The sequence below is a fragment of the Phalangium opilio genome, unplaced genomic scaffold, assembly GCF_054372755.1.
Source record: "Phalangium opilio isolate 3A_F unplaced genomic scaffold, DU_Popi_V2 ptg000089l_1, whole genome shotgun sequence".
Lineage (NCBI taxonomy): Eukaryota > Metazoa > Arthropoda > Arachnida > Opiliones > Phalangiidae > Phalangium > Phalangium opilio.
This window is the reverse complement of record NW_028324194.1, coordinates 8446742-8469084: the sequence shown is the minus strand read 5'-3', so window position 1 is coordinate 8469084 and position 22343 is coordinate 8446742. Positions and strand designations below refer to the sequence as shown.

General features: G+C 38.9%; 3 protein-coding genes across 3 annotated transcripts in view; all 3 read left to right on the top strand.

Moving 5' to 3' along the window:
• The window catches only part of LOC149647376 (uncharacterized), a 198749-nt gene that overhangs the window by 157960 nt on the left and 18446 nt on the right, over window positions 1-22343 (top strand). Inside the window, exon 2 of the mRNA XM_089850242.1 lies at window positions 11679-13390. Coding sequence (XP_089706368.1) covers window positions 11718-13385 — 1668 coding nt within the window. The 5' untranslated portion in view covers window positions 11679-11717 and the 3' untranslated portion in view covers window positions 13386-13390. The remainder of the gene's footprint in view (window positions 1-11678; window positions 13391-22343) is intronic.
• On the top strand, window positions 36-2219 carry LOC149647379 (uncharacterized). Its single transcript, XM_089849647.1, has 2 exons — window positions 36-69; window positions 628-2219. The coding sequence occupies exons 1-2, from the start codon at window positions 36-38 to the stop codon at window positions 2217-2219; spliced, it is 1626 nt and encodes a 541-aa protein (XP_089705773.1).
• LOC149647378 (transient receptor potential cation channel subfamily A member 1-like) lies at window positions 4221-5537 on the top strand. The gene is made up of 2 exons (XM_089849646.1): window positions 4221-4268; window positions 4578-5537. Exons 1-2 carry the CDS (start codon window positions 4221-4223, stop codon window positions 5535-5537), a joined length of 1008 nt encoding a protein of 335 aa, XP_089705772.1.

Genomic DNA, 22343 nt, shown 5'->3' with positions numbered 1-22343 from the left:
ACGCGTTACAAGCGATTAACACGTGACAGACTCAGATGCCAGTCTCCGACATAACGACGTGGAGACAACGTGAGTTCCGTGTTTGTTAACCTCGACCTTGTTCATTTTGAATCACGTGTAATTGAGGAAGTTTAATCAGATTGTATTCTATAATTATTTACTTTACTCCTTCTGGGTCAAGAAATGAAACTAAACTTCCTTGTTGCTCGATTAACATAAAAAGGGAAGGCACGCTCCATTCTCGCGTATCGTACATTCGACACCGAACCGAAATATTGTCGGTATAAAGTTCTCGAAGTGATGAAGGAATTCTTGGTGGTCCTCTTCCTGGCTTTGTTCACGGTAATTTACTATTTCCTCTTTGAATCTTGTTACTAGAACATCGAGCAGAAGACGATAAACTGAAGTCAACCTAACACACCGTCATGCTATGCTGATTGGTTAGGTTGTCTTATTATGCCTGAAGAGTGTTCTTTCTAAGACTTGATAAGTTGAAAGCTCGAACTGAACTTCATCGTAAAACTCGACTTTTAAAAGTTCTACATTAAAAGCCCCTTCGAAATACTAAATGGCGAAAGTGAAATTCGCTGTTGTAATCAAAGATTTTCTTTCAGGTTTTGTTTGTAGATGGCGTTCGATTGAATGATGACGTCATGAAGGCGATTGAAGCGGGAGACAAACAGAAGCTATTGGATTTAATAGCGAATGGAACAGACATTAACAAGTGCCTGGATTGGGAGGGTAGTACACCCCTTTCACTCGCAATTGAGAGAAAGAAAGAAGACCTAGCCTTACTTCTGATAGAGATGGGAGCCGATCCGAGTCCATCTTGCCGTGGAAGTGCTTACTCGTCTCCATTGTTAGCAGCGACCAAGACTGGATCGAAGACCCTGGTTAACGTCCTTCTCGCTAAAGGAGTGAAAATTGACGTCGAGGCTATAATGGGCGACATAGTTGACAATCAAACGGAAATTTTAGAGTTATTTATAGCGAAGGGCATTGAACAATCCGATGAACACGACAGAACGTGGCTTTTTTTCGCGGTCGCTTACGGAAGAGCAAATCTAACTGAATTTTTGCTCGAAAAGGGAGCGGATATGGAACATAAAAACGATGAAGGTTACACGACCTTGAACTACGGTTGCTCAATTCTGGGATATAATGACGTGAGTGAATACGACATTCTAGAAAAATGTATGGCGATGCTAATAGATGGCGGGGCCAACGTCAACACCACAGACATATATGACAATAGTACCCCATTAATTTACGCCTCTAAGAGTGGTTCCTTCAATATTGTGAAGAAATTGATCGAAAAAGGCGCCGACGTTAACGCCATGGACAATAGAGGAAACACAGCGTTGTCTTTCACCATGGACAATTTAAAAAAAATACCATTGGAAATCGCCAATAAAACAAGACTGAAAGATATTCCTAAATTATTGTTGGTGAATGGAGCTGACGTACGTGTAGGATCATCGCTGAAAGAAATCGTTAAGAGGGATTATAAGACTGATGATGTGATCTGGGCGATCAAAATGGGAGACAAAGAAATGCTCTTGGATTTAATTTCGAACGGAACAGATATTAACAGGTGCTTGGAGTCGATTATTTGCAAGCCCCTTTCACTCGCAATTGCCGAAAGGAACGAAGAGATAATTCGAATCCTCATAGAGAATGGAGCTGAAGTCAATGGAGTTTGCTATCTCCGCGATTCTTGTTCACCCTTGGAAGTAGCGACGCGCGAGGGTTTGATGCCAGTGGTGAAAACCCTACTCGATAAAGGAGCCGTCATCGACGTAATCGCTTTAACGACAACCTACGATTATGATCGAAAAGATATTCGCCAGTTATTTTTAGAACGAGGCTTCGACCCTAACAAAACATTAGGTTATTGTAACCGTACTATGTTGTTCGACGCGGCCGCCAAAGGATACGTAAATATGACTAAATTATTGCTTGAAAAGGAAGTGGATATTGAACACAGGGACTGTTACGGTTACACCGCTTTAAATTGGGCTTGCCTCGAAATGATGGTTAATCAGACTCTAACCAAGAAGATAGAAAAATGTGTGGAAGTACTAATAGATGGCGGGGCCAACGTCAACGCCACAAACGAGCAAGACCTTAGACTTTTTTACGCCACTAAAAGTAATTTCAGCGTTGTAGTCAAGAAGTTAATGGAAAAACGCGCCATTTTCGGCAACCATACAGAGTAATAGATAACAAATGGCCCTTTCAAGAAAAAAATGATAAAGAAAAAAGGGCTAATTAATAAATTCCGTTTGATTGAATAAATGGTAATTTATTGATCGCATATCTGATAAGCATAAACCAAGTTTGGTGATTAGTCGCTGACTCGCTGATACCTTAAAGCAAAGCGCGGGTCCAGCGGATCCCCTACGAGGCGACTTCCCCCTGTACTCGAGTTTTGGCTTGGCAAAGGCTAGTGGGCGGGTTTTATAAGTGCACTTATAAATCCCGCCCACAAATGTCTCCTGCCTTCGCTAAGCCAAAACTGGAGTTCGTAAGGAAAGTCAACTTGTAGGGGATCCACAGGAGCCGCGCTTTGCTTTAAAAGAATGGCCTTTTCTAAATATGAAATATTATAAAAATTTATAATTATAAAATAATTTGCATTTAGGCCTAATTAAACTTAAAACGAGGACTACTGCGCCCTCTGCCATTGGTCAAGTTGCGTCTGCTAAATCGAACCTCTTACCTCTACGGGATTGGTTGAATTCTCACAGGCTGACAGAGATAAGGGTAAATTAGGAGGAAAGGCACAGTAGTCCCACACTACGACTGAATTTTGAGTTGGGCGGTAAATATTTTTGGTCAGGCGACAGATTTGAGTGGTTTCCACAACATCTATTACGCACTCTGAATTGGTATCTTTGTCCCCTTGTCGCTTAAATCGTACAAGAAGGGATATTTTCTAACCTCCATAAAGTCTTCCTTATTAACATCAAATCTCAAACTTCCATTAGTTTCATTTTTCTTTCTTGGTGGCTTGTTTCCGATAAGCCTTGGTCAACCACAAAAAAGTGGCGTCAATCAATCGATCTCGCGCATGCGTGCGCTCTTGAAATTCATGACGTTGTCAGTCGGGTTATTTTATTGGCTGAGACACCGGCGTAACGCTGAACACGACCGAAAAAATAGAACACAACTTACGCCCGACCGAACGGAAATTCCGTCGGGCTCGGCGTAAAGATTTTTCGGTCGAACCCCTTTCTGCCGGGTTTCCGTCGTGGTAATCTGGCTTTACTCATGTGGGTCGAGCAAACCTGGCTGGCTACAGCCGAAGGCCTTTCCAGTTGGCGGTGTCCACGTAAAACAAGGCAACGTGAGTTTCTTGTTTGTTAACCTCGACCTTGTTCGTTTTGGAAGCACGTGTAATGGAGGAAGTTTAAACAGATTGCATTTTTTCATATTTACTTTAAATACTCCCGCTTCGAATAATTAAGCTTAACTTCCTTGTTGCTCGACTAACATAAAAAGGGAAGGCATGCTCCATTCTCGGATATCGTAAACTCGACATTCAACCGAAGTCCTGTCGGAATTAACTTCTCGCAATGATGTGTGAATTATCTTTGTTCCTCTTCCTGTCTGTATTCACGGTAATTTACTATTTCCTCTTTGAATCTTGTTACTAGAACATCGAGCAGAAGACGATAAACTGAAATCAACCTTATTATGCCCTATTAGTGATTTTTCAGAGATTTGAGAAATTAAAACTTGAGGAATAAGATCTCAATTATGACGTGAAAATTGATAAAAAAGTGATTAATATAAAATAAACAAGCACATTTTTATAACGTAATGTTAGCTTCGGTTTCCGGCCTCTGTTTTGACGATTCTGTTCAAACACGCAAATATGCCAGCTTAAAACTTGAACAAATAGACATTCGTTTTAAGTTTACCTTAGGCCCGTGCGCTTTAACTCTAAATGAATGAGCAAAGAAAAAAACGTTTCAGACTCAGCTTTACACGTAACGTCTGGTTTAACCTCGACCTTGTTTATTTGGAAACTCATCTAATCGAGGAAGTTTAATCAGATTGTATTCTTTAATTATTTACTTTAAATACTCCTGGCCTGAATAATGAAACTGAACTTCCTCGTTGCTCGATTAACATAAAAAGGGAAGGCACGCTCCATTCTCGGGTATCGTACATTCGATATTGATCCAAAGTCCTTTCGGAATTAATTTCTCGAAATGATGAAGGAATTATCTTTGGTGGTCCTCTTCTTGACTGCATTCACGGTAAATATACTATTTCACCGCTCAAACTTCGTACTAGAACTTTACATCGAATTCTCTGCGGGTCAGTTGGCCGTCTTTAACGCAAAAAGACAATCTTAGGAATACGTCAAAAATAATTAAAATACTAACTATGACGTCACAATGTAATAAGTGATTGACGTATAAATATCAACGTTCGTTTCGATGAGAAAAACTGCGCGAATTGTTCTTCGTAAGACTTGGTCTTTAGAGTTCAATAAGAAAAAGCCCATTCGAAATTGGTGGTGCTGAAAGTGAAATTCAAATATTAAATCAAAGCTTTTCTTTCAGCTTTTAGTTCTAAATGGCGTTCAAGCGAATGGTGACATCATCGAAGCGATTAAAGCTGGAAATAAGGAACAGTTACTGGACTTAATAGAGAATGGGGCTGACATTAACGAGTGTATGAAGTACGGAACACCCCTTTCAATTGCAATTTGGAGGGAGAAAGAAGAGATAGCTGTTCTTCTCGTAGAGAAAGGAGCCGATCTGAATGTAAGTTGCGCTGCAGTAGAATACCGTTCTCCACTAGCTGCTGCGACGGAGGCGGGATTTAAGACCCTGGCTAAAGTCCTTCTCGATAAAGGAGTGGAAATTAATGACGAAATTTTAAGGAACGTCATATTTCATGACCAAACGGATATTTTAGAATTTATTTTACAAAACGGCTTCGACCCTAACAAAGAGTATGATGATTGTAACCAAACATGGCTTTATCAGGCGGTAATTTACGGGTGTATAAATGTTACCAAATTGTTGCTTAAAAAGGGAGCGGATATTGAACATAAAGATTGCGACGGTAGAACCGCCTTCATCTGGGCTTGCATCCATGGGAACGGTTTTAGTCCGGAACGAGACGACAATCTGCAAAGAGGTTTGGAGTTACTAATAGATAGCGGGGCCAACGTCAACACCGCCGACGTTTACAAGATAACCCCACTAATGTGCGCCGCCTCATGGGGTTGCACCACCGTTGTCGAGAAATTAATCGAAAAGGGCGCCGACGTTAACGCCAAAGACATTGATAACGAGACAGCATTGCACCGAGTCTATAATACCGATGTCGCCGAAATATTAATCGAGAAGGGCGCCGACGTTAACGCCATGGACAAGGAAGGGAACACACCATGGTCTACCGCCATCGAAAGAAGAAATGAAAACGTTGCAAATTTTTTGTTGAAACATGGCGCTGACATCCACAAAGGGGAAGCGCTGAGAAAAAAGCTCGCTGAGAATGATCCGCAAAGGTAAAAGTAAAAGGATAATTAAGATAATAGAAATAAATTACGTTTATTGAATAAATAAATAAATATTTGGTTTGTGTAACATCATATCTGACAAGCATAAATTAATTTGGGTGACCTTTCGTAACCCCTTTCAATCTCCAAATACAAAAGAAGCAATCATCCTTATGTGAAAGGATATGAGCTGCTGAACGTGCACCTATTTTTGGAATTACCCCTTTTCCAAATTTTTCCTAAATTCGATATGTTTTCCCCCTAAATATTGCTGCCTTTTCCAAATAATTGCTAATTAGCTTGTTTATTGCCATCTTTTCTAAAAACATTATTTTTTTAGTTTCTACCCTAAAAAAAGGTGCACTTTTAGCCATTCGTGAAAGAATAACCTAGAAGTAATACAGTTTCTTCTCTTCAAACGTAAAATGGATTTGCCAAGGTCATATGTGCCTTGTCGTTGTTGCGGTACGGTGGTAAAGTAAGCCTCGGTTTTGAAACTTCTCGTGAACAGTTCTACGCTCAAATTGTTTAAAACTTGAGCAAATAGATATTCGTCTTACATTTCGTCGACGTGTGCTAAACTCGAAAAGCACTTGGGAATTTATCAAAGGGAAAACACGTGATAGCCTCCCGCTTAACTTATGGGTTAGCCACGACCTTTTCATTTGGTAATACGTGAATTTTACAAAGTTTAAAAAACAATTTTGAAAAACGTGGAACAAATACAGTAACTATCACTCTAAAATGGGCTGTGTAAATACTCTTGTTTTGAAATGTAATGGTAACTTCAGCTTACGGCCACTGCGTTTGTTTTGACGATTCTTTCCAAACACGCAATATATTTAATAGCCATTCGTTTTAAGTATACCAGACTTGGCTACTAGTCTTCCACATAAGGTCTAGGCTAACCTCGACCTTGTTCATTTGGAAACTCATTTAATCGAGGAAGTTTAAACAGATTGTATTCTTTAATTATTTACTTTAAATACTCCTGCGTCGGATAATGAAACTGAACTTCCTCGTTGCTCGATTAAACATAAAAAGGGAAGGCACGCTCCATTCTCGGATATCGTACATTCGACATTGAAAGGAAGTTAGTCGGAATTAAGTTCATGAAATGATGAAGGAGTTCTCGGTATTTATCTTCCTTTCTACATTCACGGTAAATATACTAATTTCATCTCTGAAACTTCGTACTAGAACCTCGGCGTAGAAGACGGTAATTGAACACTAACGTGTAAGCCACGTAGTAATTTGAAGTCAGCGTTCTACAAATGATTATCCTCACTATAGTCTTGTTTAACATAGCCCACGTAACGACCAGATTTTCATCACGACATTTAAATTATCGTCAAAGGGCAAAGGGCAATATACCTATTTATTTGTTCAATATATAGCTCTCTGAAATCCAAAAAATTGAACAATTGACATGAAAATCCAGATGAGTCATATATCAGGTTGAAAATCCTGAGTTTTCCAGCTTATCCCTGACCAAATTTTGACAATACCCCGGGGACCATTTTAAGTACGTGTTTACCCGCAAAGTCCACTTCATAATTACACCTGCAGCGTATATTTAGCATTGCTCGAAGCAATCATGGTTTGATATATTAAACGAAATACCTGAAGTTTTAGGAAGAAACTTTAAATCCCTGACTTATTTTCTATTTTCCAAATCCCTGACGTCCGTGTATATATGTGATTGGGCCAAAGAAGCGCACTAGCAACTTGGTAAACACTAGCTGCAATGTGGTAATGAAAGCTTACTCTTTCAGGTTTTATTCGTAGATGGCGTTGAATTGAATTACGACGTCATGGCGGCGATTGAAGAGGGAAGCAAAGAAAAGTTACTGGCAACCAAAAACAAAGGCTTTGAAAACTGTTTGTATCCCGTGTATCAAACGCCACTTTATTTTGCCATTAAAAGGAAACAAGAAAGGTTAGCCCTGTTTCTCATAGAGAGAGGAGCCTATCCGGATGAAGCTTGCGAAGATGTTGAAACTCGCGAATATTTTCAAAATCCAATTCAGGCTTCTCCCCTAACAGCGGCGACGATTGCCGGGTCCACGCCGCTGGTTAAAGCTCTTCTGGCAAGAGGAGCTCACATCGGTCTATACGCTTTAGTCAACGCCTTGCGCTATAATCGAATCGAGATTGCCGAATTACTTTTTGAAAATGGCTTCAATCCCAACGAAACATTAGGTTTTTGTGAGAAAACTTTCTTCACTGGAGCGGCCGAAGAAGGATGCGTCGATCTAATCAGGTTATCGCTTGATAAGGGAGTTGACATTGAACAGAAAGACTGCGAAGGCAATACCGCCTTATTATTGGCTCTCCGAAATTGGAAAGATAAGGATTCGAATCTACTATCTGACAACAGACAAAAATGCGCGCTCATGTTAATAGATGGCGGGGCCAATGTCAACGTCAACGTCAAAAACCGTCTGGAGTATACCCCGCTTTTATTAGCCATCTTCTCCAACTCCACCGTTATCATCAGAAAATTAATCGAAAAGGGGGTCGACGTTAACGCCAAGACCAGTTACGGAGCCACGCCTTTGTCCGAAGCAAAAATTATGCAATTGGAAAATATCGTGCAATTATTGTTGGAAAATGGAGCTTGAATAGTCGTAACAGAAGAGGTGGAAGGAGGTGGTTGGGACGACCCATCGACTGATCACCTGATCGATGCGATTGAAGCGGGAGGGAAAGAAACGCTTCTGGATTTATTATCGAAAGGGGCGAAGATCAACGAGTGCTCGCATCGGGTAAAACATACGCCGCTTTCGTTCGCGATATCTTTGAGAAATGAAGAATTGGCACTATTCCTGATTGAAAAGGGAGCCGATCCGAACGCCTCTTGCTGGAAAAACGATCCTTTGAGTAATAATCCCTTGGCAACAGCGGTCAGTCAGGGTTCCATGAGACTGATTAAAATCCTACTCTATAAAGGAGCGGTGATCAATGTACGCGCTTTACTGAACGCCTACGAACATGATCGTAAAGACATTGTCCAAGTATTTGCGCAAAAAGGCTTCCACCTCAACAAAACATTTTTTGATTGTAACCTTACTGTACTTCACTTTGCGGTCGCTGGAGAAAACATAAACGCTATTAAATTCATGCTTGAAAACGGGGTTGACACTGAACAGAAAGACTGCAAGGGCTTTACCGCCTTAAATATGGCTTGCCAAGACCTACGGTCATTACCCGAGGATTCGGTAAAATGTCCGCTGATGCTAATAGATGACGGGGCCAACGTCAACACCAAAGACAACGATGGGATCACCCCGCTTATTTACGCCTCAATGAGTAATTCCATCATTGTCGTCAAGAAGTTAATCGAGAAGGGCGCCGACGTCAACGCCACGGATGACTTTGGTAACTCGGCATTGTCCGTCGCGGGCAAAAATGGATTTGAAAACATTATCGAAGTCTTGTTGGACAACGGAGCTGGTATACATAAAGGAACCAGGCTGAAAAAACTCCCTTGGAGCGCTCCGTCGACTGATGACGTCATCGAGGCCATTATGGCGAGGGACAAAGAAAAGCTCACGCTATTAATATCGAAATGGGCAGACATCAACGATTGCTCGGCCAAGTATCTGTTCACGCCCCTTTCATTCGCGATTGAATTGAAGCAAGAAGAGATGTCTCTGATTCTCTTAGAGAAAGGAGCCGATGCGAATGCGGCTTGCATGCAAAGGTTCGAGCATCACACTCCCTTGGAAAGAGCGACGCGTCTGGGTCTTACGACATTAGTGGAAGCCCTTCTCGATAAAGGAGTGAAAATTGACAAAGACGCGGCACTGAGCGCCTTAGACCATGATCGAAAAGACATCGTCGAGTTGTTTTTACAAAAAGGTTACGACCCTAATTATAAGTTAGATTCTTGCGGCCGCACTTTGTTGTTTTTCGCGGTCGCTAAAGGGTGCGTCAATATTACCGAATTATTGCTTGAAAAGGGAGCTAATATTGAACACAGGGAATGTCTTCGTCATACCGCCTTAAACTGGGCTTGCCGGGAAATGGAGCTTAACCCGACTCTATCCGACAAGATAGAAAAATGTGCGCTGGTGCTAATAGATGGCGGGGCCAAAGTAGACAAAGCAGACCAGGATCGGACAAGCCCACTTATGTTCGCCACTTCCGCAAATTCCAGCATCATCGTCAAGAAACTAATCGAGAAGGGCGCCGAAGTTAACTTCAGGAACATGTATGGAAACACACCGTGGTCTATCGCCAACACGAGAGGATTTGACCAGATCGCCAAATTCTTGCAGGACCATGGGGCAGAAATTCACAACCTTGGGTAGAGAGTAAGGGAGTCCTTATGGTAAGAAGGGCAATTATGAGAACAGAAATAAAATAAGTTTCATTGAATAAATAGTTGTTTTGTTTATCATTAAATCTGACAAGCGTAAACTAAATTGGGTGACGCGGAGTGATTTTGGCTCGAAATAAATTTTTAGTAATTGTGGCAAGCAGAAGCAATTGGCCATATGTCTAATCAGCGCCACTAGCGGATGGTCTGAAAACTACTCCCATAGAGTCTAGGTATATTTAAGCGGGTTTGCAGAATTTCCGTCAGATGGCGCGGCGTTCGAGCCACCTGGCGAGGATTCTGCAAACCCTCTTAAATATACCTAGTCTCTATGGGAGTAGTTCTCAGACCATCCGCTAGTGGCGCTGATTAGACATATGGCCAATTGGCAGCCCATGAGGGAAGGTTTGAGAGAGAAGAGCGTGGAACGAAACAAGTTGTCCCGTACCTACTGTTGGATTTTGAGGATGATAGTTGTAGTGCACCTTTTTTGGATTTTAAAATAAATGGCGGTCTATGCGTATTTTCCCTTTTTTAAACACGTGTGGTGAAACGGAAGTGCATTTGAATTCAAATGATCAAACTAGTCTTCATCATGCTAGAACATTGTTAACACATCTTAATACTGCACTGAGTTTCCACCGATTTAAAGGTTGTTAGCGCCATTTAGCTCTGACAGCCATTATCATAAACCGGAACTTCCGAAAGTTAACGTAACTCCGAATCCTGGTTAATGGGCAAACTAAACTTGTAAAACTGAGCTATAGATGACGGGCTTGGATTGCTTGGGAGAAAGCGCTGTTTACAAAACCTAACCTACCTCCAGTACTTATAGGGAGCTGTAATATGATGGTCTTACCTTTGGTCGACGTGTAAACTCGAAATGCACTTGGCAACTGGCAAAGGGAAAACACGTGATAGCCCCCCGCTTAAATTACGGGTTAACACGTGAAAATCAAAATGGTGAAGTTTGAAAAGCAATTAAGAAAAACATGAAACAAATACAAACAGTCCTTCTAAAATAAAAACTATCACTCTAAAATGGGTTCAGTAAATACACTTGTTTTGCAATGTAATGATAGCTTCAGCTTCCGGCCATTCTGTGTTGACATTTCTTATTATTCAAGCTTCAACAAATAGGATGTTCATTGCACGTGTATTTACCCTAACTTCCATACACGCGTTACAAGCTCTTAACACGTGACAGACTCGGATGCCATTCTCCGACGTTTCGTAGAGACAACGTGAGTTCCGTGTTTGTTAACCTCGACCTTGTTCATTTGGAAGCACGTGTAATCGAGGAAGTTTAAACAGACTGTATTCTTTAATTATTTACTTTCAATACTCCTGCGTCGAATAATGATGCTTAACTTCCTTGTTGCTCGATTAACATAAAAAGGGAAGGCACGCTCCACTCTCGGATATCGTACATTCGACATTCAACCGAAGTCTTGTCGGAATAAAGCTCTAGAAATGATGTGTGAATTCTTGGTGGTGCTCTTCTTGGCTGCATTCACGGTATTATACTAAATTTCATCTCTGGAACTTTGCACCAGAACCTTAGGGCGAATTCTCTGTGGGTCAAATGGGCATTTTGTACGCAAAACGGACGGTCTTAATGAAGAATACGTCAAAAATAGAAAAGCAAAACCCTATGAAATAATATAGACGTCACAATGTAAAAAGTGATTGACGTAAAAATATCAACCTTAGTTTCGATGAGAAATATTGGTTGTCTCTCATCGCGGGAATTGTTCTTCCCTTTCGAAATAGGAAGTACTGAAAGTGAAATTAATAAATGTAAATAATAAATAACAGCTTTTCTGTCAGGTTTTGTTTGTAGATGGCGTTCAATCGAATGATGACGTCATGGAGGCGATTGAAGAGGGAGACAAAGAAAAGCTAGTGGCTTTATTATCGAATGGGTCAGACATCAACGAGTGCTTGGAATCAGCGGATGAAACTCCTCTTAATTTTGCAATTCTGAAGAAAAAAGAGGAGTTAGCCCTTCATATCATAGAGATGGGAGCCGATCTGGATGCGAGTTGCGTCGGAAGTCGTTACCATTCTTCACTGGTACCAGCTACGAAGTTGAGATCGATAAAGCTGATTAAAGTTCTTCTCGCTAAAGGAGTGAAAATTGACGAATGGTCTGCCGCTTTAGCGATCCAAATGGCTGATTACGAAATCGACATTTTTGGGTTATTTTTACAAAACGGCCTCGACCCTAACATAGAGTGTATTGTATGTAACCGAACTTTGCTTTATTTGTCTGTCACTTTCGGGAACGTAAATCTAACCAAATTGTTGCTTGGAAATGGAGCGGATATTGAACATAAAGACTGTGACGGTTATACCGTCTTAAACCGGGCTTGCAGACTTCTAGGAGATTATAGACGGGATAATTATTTTCATCTAGAAGAAACTTCCGAGATACTCATAGATGGCGGTGCCAACGTCAACACCATAGACGAGGAAGAGAGGACCCCACTTATGTTCGCTACCGAGTTTAGTTCCGTCATTCTTGTCAAGAAACTAATCGAGAAGGGCGCCGACGTGAACGCCGTGGACATGAGGGGAAACACACCTTGGTCTATCGCCCACCTAAAAGGATTTGATATTGTGGTGAGATTATTGCTGAAAAATGGAGCTCATATGCTCGTAGGAGAATCGCTGAGGGAAATCATTGGGAATTCTCTATCGACGGATGACGTCATCGAAGCGATTAAAGCGGGAGACAAAGAAAAGCTATTGAATTTGTTAGCGAACGGAACAGATATTAACAGGTGTTTGGATGGGAATGCTTTTACCCCCCTTTTATTTGCAATTGCAATGAGGAAAGAAGAGATAGCACTAATCCTCTTAGAGAAAGGCCGAGCGGATCCGAATGGAACTTGCGAGGGGTACGAGGCTCCAACTCCTTTGGCAATTGCAGCTCAGGAGGGTTTTACGGCACTGGTGAAAGTCCTGCTCGATAAAGGAGTGGAAATTCGCGATAACGCTTTAATGAAATCCATTTATAATGATCGAAAAGATATTGTCGAATTATTTTTACAAACAGGCATAGATCCTAATGAACCACTTGGTTATCGTAACCAAGCTATGTTAACTCGGGCGGCCGATAGTGGAAGTGAAAATGTAACCAAATTCTTAATTGAAAAAGGGGTAGATCTTGAACTAAAGGACTTTCAGGGTAACACCCCCTTAAACTGGGTTTGCATCAATGTTGAAAGCAATTACACTGTATTCGAAAAAGTGGAAAAATGCGCGGTGTTACTCATAGATGGCGGGGCCAACGTCAACACCACAAACCGGTATGGGCGTACCCCGCTTATTAACGTCAGCGAGCATAATTCCAGCATTATTGTCAAGAAACTAATCGAGAAAGGCGCCGACGTTAACGTCGTAGACGAAATGGGACACACACCGTGGTCGATCGCCAACGCGAAAGGATTTCAAAATATCGCCAAAATCTTGCAGGACCATGGAGCTGATATTAACAAAGGGAAATCGCCGAGAATAAGACACCCTCGTTAATGAAGGTTATTGAAATTATTAAATTACGTTACCAATAATGCATACACGAACTACGAAATGCTATTAAGTTAATTTATTAGAATAGTTTAAAATATATTTAGGTTCATAATACAAGTTTGAAAGAACTGGTTATCAATAAATTATTAGGGATTAGACTTATTCCTTGAAACATCTTTACACCGTGAGATCATAATTGAGACTAACTAAATTTATCAAAACTATTATCAGACAACAATGTCTAGGGCGAGGCTTTCATTGTCACATGATCTCTTTATCTTAGGCCTATTTCCTTATCTTATCTGATATCCAACATGCTCCCCTATTTTTGTCTTGATATTTATCCAATGTTTTCTTTTTAGTAACTTATATAACAATATTAATGGTTATTAAAATTCGTTCACTTTTAGTAACTTATATAACAATATTAATGGTTATTAATAATACAATTTCATAATTTTACAAAATTCGGTAAATTTTCTTGAGGCTATCGCCTTTGTAAACAAATCAGCAATATTGTTATTAGTTCTTATAAATGCTATATTAACGAGTCCCTTTTCCACACATTCTCTTACATAATGGTATCTAATATCGATTAATCAAAACGCGTCTTGGATTTAACCAAGACCTAAAAAGTATCGATAAGAAGAGAGTTAAGCAAGTGACTGAAGGCCCAGATATAAAAAGTTTTTTTTAAATTAAGACTTACATGCTTAAGATGCTGTTCGGACAGTGGGACAAAGGACGATCTTTCTCGTAGAGCTTAACATGGCGGGTGGGTAAAAAAGGAGAGGGCGTCGGCCGTCGGACAGCCCCTTTAAGAAACTAATGTTCCATCACCCTATTCCATTGAATAAACTTAATTTACTGGTAGTCAATTTATTCCCTCTCAATAATTTGAAAAATTTACTTATCTCGGGTTTTCGAGCACAATTCCATTCCCCGTTTACATTTTATAACTACATTTATCATTTTTAGGAGAGTACGTGTATGGCTTTGTGTCGTTAATAGGTTGCTAACATATCCCCGTTCATGGTCTGAACGATTTATAGTGAAACCTTTTGTTTTTGTGCAAATTTGAACAATGGCGGCAAATTCAATAGGGACGTTATGATTTTTAGTCTTGGTTAAACTTAATATATGTAAGAGGGAAAGACACGGGGAAAATACTTTTCCTTCCATATCGCTCGATGGAAAGATCATAAAAAGAGTAGAGACGTCGAGGGGTCAACCCCCTGTATATCCCGATACTGAGGATTGACATCTCTCTTTTTTAAGTAGAAAGGGTCTATAGCAGCGGTATGATAGACTACGGTCACACGGTTCTATGCCAGGCCCATGGCGTCTCTATCGTTTCTATGGTTCGCAAGCAGTAGGGGGTGCATACTATTCGAAATTTTTTTGATTTTCTTTGTTGTAAACTTGTAATTGTCAACTTAAGGGCGCTAAGGGTGTGAGAGTGTCAGCTGGACTCACTCAGCGCGGTCGTAGCCTGAAAATTCTGACTTGGCTAGTTTGCAATATAGCCTGCGTTCACCCAGTCGCGTGATCTAGGAGGCTGTGACTCGACTCTGCTACTTAGTCTGTATCAGGCTTCTGAGCTAGTCCTTCGGACCAGTGACCCCTGATGTCTTAAATATGGAACTGGTTCCGGGGTCAGTAACCCTTCCCCTATTTATTTTTCTACTGGTCCCAGGACTTGCGGCCGTTCTCTCTTCTAAAAAAATCTCTCTCGGCTTAGGGTTGTATACACAACTGGACTCATGGAGCCGAAATTTATGTTAAAATGAAAATAATTAAAGAGGTCCCCATATCAATTTTTAATAAAAGTTGGAATTAATAAACTAGTCATTGGGACCAGTGACCCTCACGTTTTGAATAAAAAAAGTGGTCCAAGCTATTAATAAACTGGTTTTTGACCTGTAAACCTGTCTTATTTCCTAGCCTGGACTTTGTATATGTTCAGGAACAAGGTTAATGAATGTATTAACGGTTTTTAAAGGAATATGGGATTTATCAGGGATAGCCCTGGATTTATATACTTGTCGCCGCGAATCTTCCTATATAAATGTAGTATTTCTAGTAGCCGCAGAGACGTCTGGTAGCACTCTGTACGCAATAGGTAGAATACTTTTATAGAAATTGAAATTATTATTATTTACAAAATAAAATTTGGTCGAATTATTTCGTAGTTGTCCTATTTCAAGCCTAGGAATGTTCTCAAAAACAATTACTATTTGGTGACGAATACCTTAAAAAGTACTATTCACACGGAATTTTGGAGCAGCTTAACGCGTAATTGAGTGGGCTATTACCTTGGTGACGAGGCCAGCGAAAGAAGGCACGAGAGTGGCACAAGGCGTACTTCTAGTCGATGTATACAACTATGCATCCTCCTTGCTCGTATCGGGCATAGCAGAAGCTAAAGCAGACTACGACTAAATCGTTTTGTCATTGTTACGTGTAGTTTTATGGTATTTTTCATGACGAAATCCCCTAAAAATGATAAATGTAGTTATAAAATGTAAACGGGGAATGGAATTGTGCTCGAAAACCCGAGATAAGTAAATTTTTCAAATTATTGAGAGGGAATAAATTGACTACCAGTAAATTAAGTTTATTCAATGGAATAGGGTGATGGAACATTAGTTTCTTAAAGGGGCTGTCCGACGGCCGACGCCCTCTCCTTTTTTACCCACCCGCCATGTTAAGCTCTACGAGAAAGATCGTCCTTTGTCCCACTGTCCGAACAGCATCTTAAGCATGTAAGTCTTAATTTAAAAAAAACTTTTTATATCTGGGCCTTCAGTCACTTGCTTAACTCTCTTCTTATCGATACTTTTTAGGTCTTGGTTAAATCCAAGACGCGTTTTGATTAATATCTGTGACTTCGGTCTTAATTTTTATTAATTTTGTGTAGACACGTTGGTGATTTTATATTGATTATTTCAACGCTTATTTCTGCATGCCGTAGAATAGGGAGCTAACAGTTGTGACCCTGAAACGTCACACACTTCTATCACTTACTGGAGTTTCATCCCCCTAACGGTTGGAAACGCGCAAAAATGACAACCAGATAGGGCCTGCGTGACGTCAGACTATCTCATCCCCTAGCCAGTTGTTAGCTCCGTATAGGAAGTAGTTCATCATTCAATAGAAAATTGTTGAGAGATCGGAGCTATGGGAACGTCACATGAATATTTTTAGTCTAAATTGTATGACCTGAGCTGACAAAGATTGTAGTATCACACTATAGAGAGCTTTCAGTTGACTAGCAGTACGTCACACTCTCCCAAGTCTTACCGCGGTTCTGGTAGCCATATTGGGTGGTCTCAGCTTCATCCCTGCTTTAAACCCACCAATATGGCAGCGTAAATTACGTCACGAGACTCGGCTCCTCCTCCAACTGAAAGCTCTCTATTTCAGGTGGACCAAGACCAGATGCTCTATTACAAATTTTTGAGCCCCATTTCCAATGTCATTGTTTGAACAAGATCTTATTTAAAATGGATAATTTTTTTAACCTTGACGGGAAATGAAACATATAGAATATGCCATCTAACTTTAACCTAGTTTAAAGAACTAAGATAGTATTTTTTTTGTCGAAAATGGCATTAAATTAGTAAACTAGCAATACTTTAGCAATATTTCGGGGTGAAAACAAATCCAATTTTGTAATATTTTGGGAAAGATGTTAATTTGATAATAATAATAAGAAATACAATAACAGGCACACATTCAGTCATTCAGTTTTAATGTTATTAGCTCCACCCTTAAGTACAATTCTAATTGGATTCAGCCTTTGGGAAATTGAAGTTGATGTTTAAATGATTTGCCGGAATGCTAGGAGGTCAGGCAATGGAAGTATGCTTTGATTTATCATTAAATATAGGAAATAACAGGATTAAATTATTATTTACTTGTAACCATGAAATTAATGTTATTTTATGCCCTGTAAACTATTTTATTTTTAATAAATAAAGTTAAATGACAGTTACGGTAATTTATTGATGACAAAATTTAGGGTTAATAATATTATTTCATATAATAGTTAAAATACAAATAGGAATGTTTTTAAGTAATGCCTGTTTAAAAATTACTTTCAAGTACTAAATTGCATTAAGAATGTTTTTGTTTGACTATTTTCAAGTTTTTAAACACGCATGATTATGATATTGGAAGGCGCAAAATATTTATTTAAATAAACATTTGGTTTGATACTTGCCACGTTTATTTACAGCATGTAATTTGGGCTTAATTTCCCTAGTTGTTATTTAATTATGGTATTCATTATAAATTTATTCCAGTCAATAAAAATATTGTTTTTTACGTTTAAAGGTAAAAGTTGCATATTTTAAAGGGTTTTTCCAAATAAAATTGTTTTTGACACCAGAAAGGCTTTTGAGGATAATTAGCGATTGCGACCTGCTGCCAAAAAATAGACCTTAACAGGGAAAAGCTAAGAGTAACTATAATTAATTTTAAATGAATCTAAAATGTAAGTTTCACAATGAATGCGTGAGAGGGATTAAAAAAATGTTCAAGGACAGTCATACGTGAAGGTTGGATTTATAAAGTGAGAGACTTCAACATTATCGTATGAATGCCTATAATAATTTTGTTAATCTCTCAAGTGAACAATTCAATGATGAAAAAATATTTACACACATTTAATCCTAGGATTGTCAAATTGAGACTATATAATTGCCAGAAAAATAGTAAGCATGTGTTTCAATATTATATTTTTTTAAGGTATAAAAAAGGGAAGGGGAGTTTGTTAAATTAGTCCTAATATACTTAAAGATGCTTTTTAAAATTGGTAGTGATTTGTTGGTGTAGAATCTGCAGTTTAGTTCAGAGAGTTAATGAGGTGCCTTGTATTTCATTAGTGACATCTCCAATCCAGTTGATTTTAGGTTTTTTTCTATATTTATTACTATCGAACTCAGATGGCGTTGGGAGTTAATGTCATTAATTGTAGTTTTTTTACTGGTTCCATCGCGCTTGATTTTGTTTTGTTGATGTAAAATCTGCAGTTCAGTTCAGAGAGTTAATGAGGTGCCTTGTGTTTGGTAGCGACATCTCCAATCCAGTTGATTTTAGTTTTTTTTTTCTATATTTATTACTATTGAACTCAGAAGGCATTACTGCTTAACGTCATTAATTGGCAGCAATTTTTACTGGTTCCCTCGACCTTGCTTTGTTTGGCAAACGTCCGTTAAACAATGTAATATACCATCATGGTATATTAGCTTTAATTAGCTTTAAGGCGTTTTGATGAAAATTGAAATCCAACGTTAATCAGTTGGTATTTTAGAGTAACGAGTGAAGTACTTGAGGTTTAATCGAGTGGTGAAGGAGGGGGGATTTGGGGTATTTCACCACCCGCGGACACGGGGTAGTCAGTTCCTGTAGGGTAGGCATGCTGACAAGTCCCTTATTCCCTCAAAACTTTGTCGCCCAGAAGCTTGGCTTACAGGAGTGCGCCCAACTCCCAACATAGTCAAGCACATAATTTTAGTAACAATCCATTGCTGTTCTAAATTTTAACAACGTTGAGGCAACTTTTTGCCCGGAAAAGGTTGTTTTGCGAATCTATAGCTGTTATGAACTTCTATTGTGTTGATAAACTTGTAGGCGCGGCTTGCCAAACCGTAACGTAGTTATATAGGGAAACCAAAGAGTTGACATGTATTATTTGGCCTTGATACAGCTTGATGTTCTATAGACACTGACTCAAGCCAATAGAAAGATTATTTCTTTGAATATCTTTGCTGTTCTTAATCCAAAGACGCTTTCACTCTTTGAACACGCCAGTATAAAGTGTCTGTTATTTCGGTGGAGAAGTTGAATATATTTCTTGATTTGTCTATCGAAGTCTTGTTGCGGGTTTTTTTCTAATGATGATGATCATCATATTTTTGAGCTGTGTAGGTTTAGTCTTTTATTATACTGGTAATAGCTATGATGAATTATTTTTCTGTTGAAGCTTAGCATGTAGTTGTACGAAATTAGTCTTTAAATTGTATGTTTCAAACTTGAAAATATACACTGCTTGTAGTATTTATTTCGGAATAATTTTGATCTTCGTTATATTAGTTACGTAAAGGGGCGGGGGTTGAAAGAAAACTTTACAATTTACTGGCAATTATATGTTCATTTAAATATAAGATTTTGAGGGTCTATTTTTAAAATTTTGTCACGCAACTCTTAACTTTAAGTTTGGAAACAGTGCTGCTAGAACATGGCAATTATTGTTTTGCGCGTGGGTTACCAAAGGGACAATGAAAAGGTTATTAATTTTTGGGGAAAAAAAAATATTCCAGAAGGCTTTGCAAATTGTACCCCTGTTGGATTTACGCAATGCAATCTGCCACGCAGACTACCCCAGCTGGTGAGAAACACAAAGAGACTATGCAAAACTTCCTGGAATATTAATTGGAAAAATGGTTTAGTTGTTTTAATTACAAGGGTAATGTCTATATATAATATTGGTAACCACAATTTGGGAAATAATTTTCACACTTTATAAAAACAAATTATACAACAATAGTAGGATATTAGTTATAGGACAAATTAATAAGTTCATATGGCTTTTTTTAAGCCTAACTATTAAATAGTTTAAAAATCAATTTTTGTAAGTGGTATCGGATTGGGTCGGGTACACATTATTGATAAGTTATAGAAAGAAAAGGTTATATTAATAGATAATATTTAAACATAAAAGCTTTGCTAATCTTTGATATTGTAACAGGATAATATTAGATTAGATTAATTTAATTTAATTTAATTTAATGTTTTTGAATGGTTTTAAATTGTTAATGTAAAAAAGTTATGGGCGTCTTAATTTAAAAAAAAATAGCGCGCTTAAAAGAGAAAAAAATGGAAGCTGCGAAACTGATATTTAGAAAACTCTTTGAATATATTAATTTTAATAAGTATTTATTTAAAATTTGGATACGAGTGTCTAAATCTCAGTTCAAAAAATCTGTTCAATGTTAACTAATATGATGAGTTTATCTCAATAGTTTCACCAGCTTATTAAAGAATTATATTTAATCACATAGCATTACCAACAGGGGTTACGTTTTTAGCGTGTTTTTTACATAAAACACCATTGGGGCAAGAGTACTAAAAACCCTTCACTTGAAAATTCTAAAATTAATGCAAGAATCATCGCCCTTTTTTCGTAACAATAGCATGGCCCTACAATCCTCCCTCCTCTCCCTTTCACGGTTATTATAGTAGGCAACATCAAAATTACTCCAGAACCATCGTTAACCTTAAACTTGCTCTAGGATTAACAATCTTACCCAGTCATAAATTACTTTAAAGTGAATATGAAACTATTAGTATATCTTTGACAGATATGATGCTCCTTTCTGGTATGAATATTGAAATTTTGGACTTTACTCGGGGTAATTTTGATATGGATTCTTCAAGCACGTTAGATTCCCTTTAATGCGTCTGGACTCTTTCCAAGAGCAGAACAGTGACGTCAGTCAAGTTACTGACGAATCTCTCCCTTTTTCTGATCATTGTATCACTGACCTCGTACCAGCCGTTGTCTTTTCTCACAAAGTTCACATAATGTCCCTCGGCCAACGATTCACCTTTATGAATAATCACCCCTTTAGTTTTAAAAAGCATCTTACTCATAGTGACATTTTGATTTTCAAAACTTGATATTTTGGTCGAAATCTTAATTGGTCGACCATCTTTGTAATCGCCACGGAGAAGACACAAAAATACGTACTTCCCGCTGGATATCAATACATCACGCTCTTGTATTTTTGGGTTGTTACAAAATACGCATGGCACCTCTGTTAATCTCATCCTTTTTTCTAGAGATTTCCAATCAATTTTATCTCGGTTTTCTAGTGGAAGATTGAAAATGTTGCTTTCAACAATATTCTCCGAATTTTGTTCAACTTGACAATTGGGGCATTTGGTAACGTTTCGCGACTTTGACCAAAAAAGATCTTTCAGAGCTTTAGAGTAATCGGCTTCCATTTCTTGACTTAGTGTCGTCAAAAGGACCATCAAAAATTCACTGGCGTCTTGTTGATCGTTTAGCGTAAAATGATTTCCGACAGCCATTCTCAGTTCCAACCCTTTACGACTGAAGCTTCCTTGAGAACTCTCGATGTCGTTTATCGTGTTATGGAGGCAACGTAAAACTGGTTTTTCAACGAATGATCCATTGTAAGATTTAACCAATTCTCTTAATTCCGGCACTAATAAGAGTAGTTGCAAAACGCTATTAGAATAGCACGTTACTTGGTCATCGTTAGCTAAACCCTTCAAGGGCAAACTATCCAAACTCTGTTGGGTTTTCCTTTTCTTCTTCGGTGTTTCTGCACATCTCTCTTCCTCGCCTTCTAAAAGGCTTTTAGATAGTGTAGGCGCACTTCTTTTCCTACCTCGACTTTCTTTCAACTCCGTTATTTCCAAAAGAGGCAGATCTGGCCTATATTTTTTGCGAAGCCTGTTATACTCCATAATGGCTCGTCCATCCACCTTAATTTTAGTCGGATCGAACTGTAATAGATGGAGTCCGGCTAAGGACGTCACTCTCGATAAAGCCACGTACGCCATGCCAGTTCCGAATAAATTCGGACCCAAATCCATAATGGCGCATTTTAAACTCATGCCTTGGCTTTTGTGTATCGTAATAGCGTACGCCAGGATGACGGGAAACTGGGAGCGTTTAACGTAAACGTTTGCCATGAGCAAAAATTTGACGCAAATTTTCTCAACTAAAAAGTCAGTGTTAGCGTCATCGTTATTCGGTTCGCGATCTACTCTGAGAAAAATACCAGTAACGTTTCCTTGTTCGTCCTTCTTGAATCCAGTTACGAAACCCATCGTACCATTTACAACGCCTTTTTCAAAACTGATATTCCTTCTGACCATTATTCGGCAGCCAACGCAAAGAACTAACTCGCTCTCCAAACCGCC

What these genes read in the sequence shown, in the direction of transcription:
- LOC149647378 (XM_089849646.1), top strand. Translation starts at nt 4,221, where the DNA reads ATGATGAAGGAATTATCTTTGGTGGTCCTCTTCTTGACTGCATTCACG. An exon ending in TCTTCTTGACTGCATTCACG is followed by an intron (nt 4,269 to 4,577) that starts GTAAATATACTA and finishes CTTTTCTTTCAG; the next exon opens with CTTTTAGTTCTAAATGGCGT.
- LOC149647379 (XM_089849647.1), top strand. Translation starts at nt 36, where the DNA reads ATGCCAGTCTCCGACATAACGACGTGGAGACAAC. An exon ending in CATAACGACGTGGAGACAAC is followed by an intron (nt 70 to 627) that starts GTGAGTTCCGTG and finishes TTTTGTTTGTAG; the next exon opens with ATGGCGTTCGATTGAATGAT.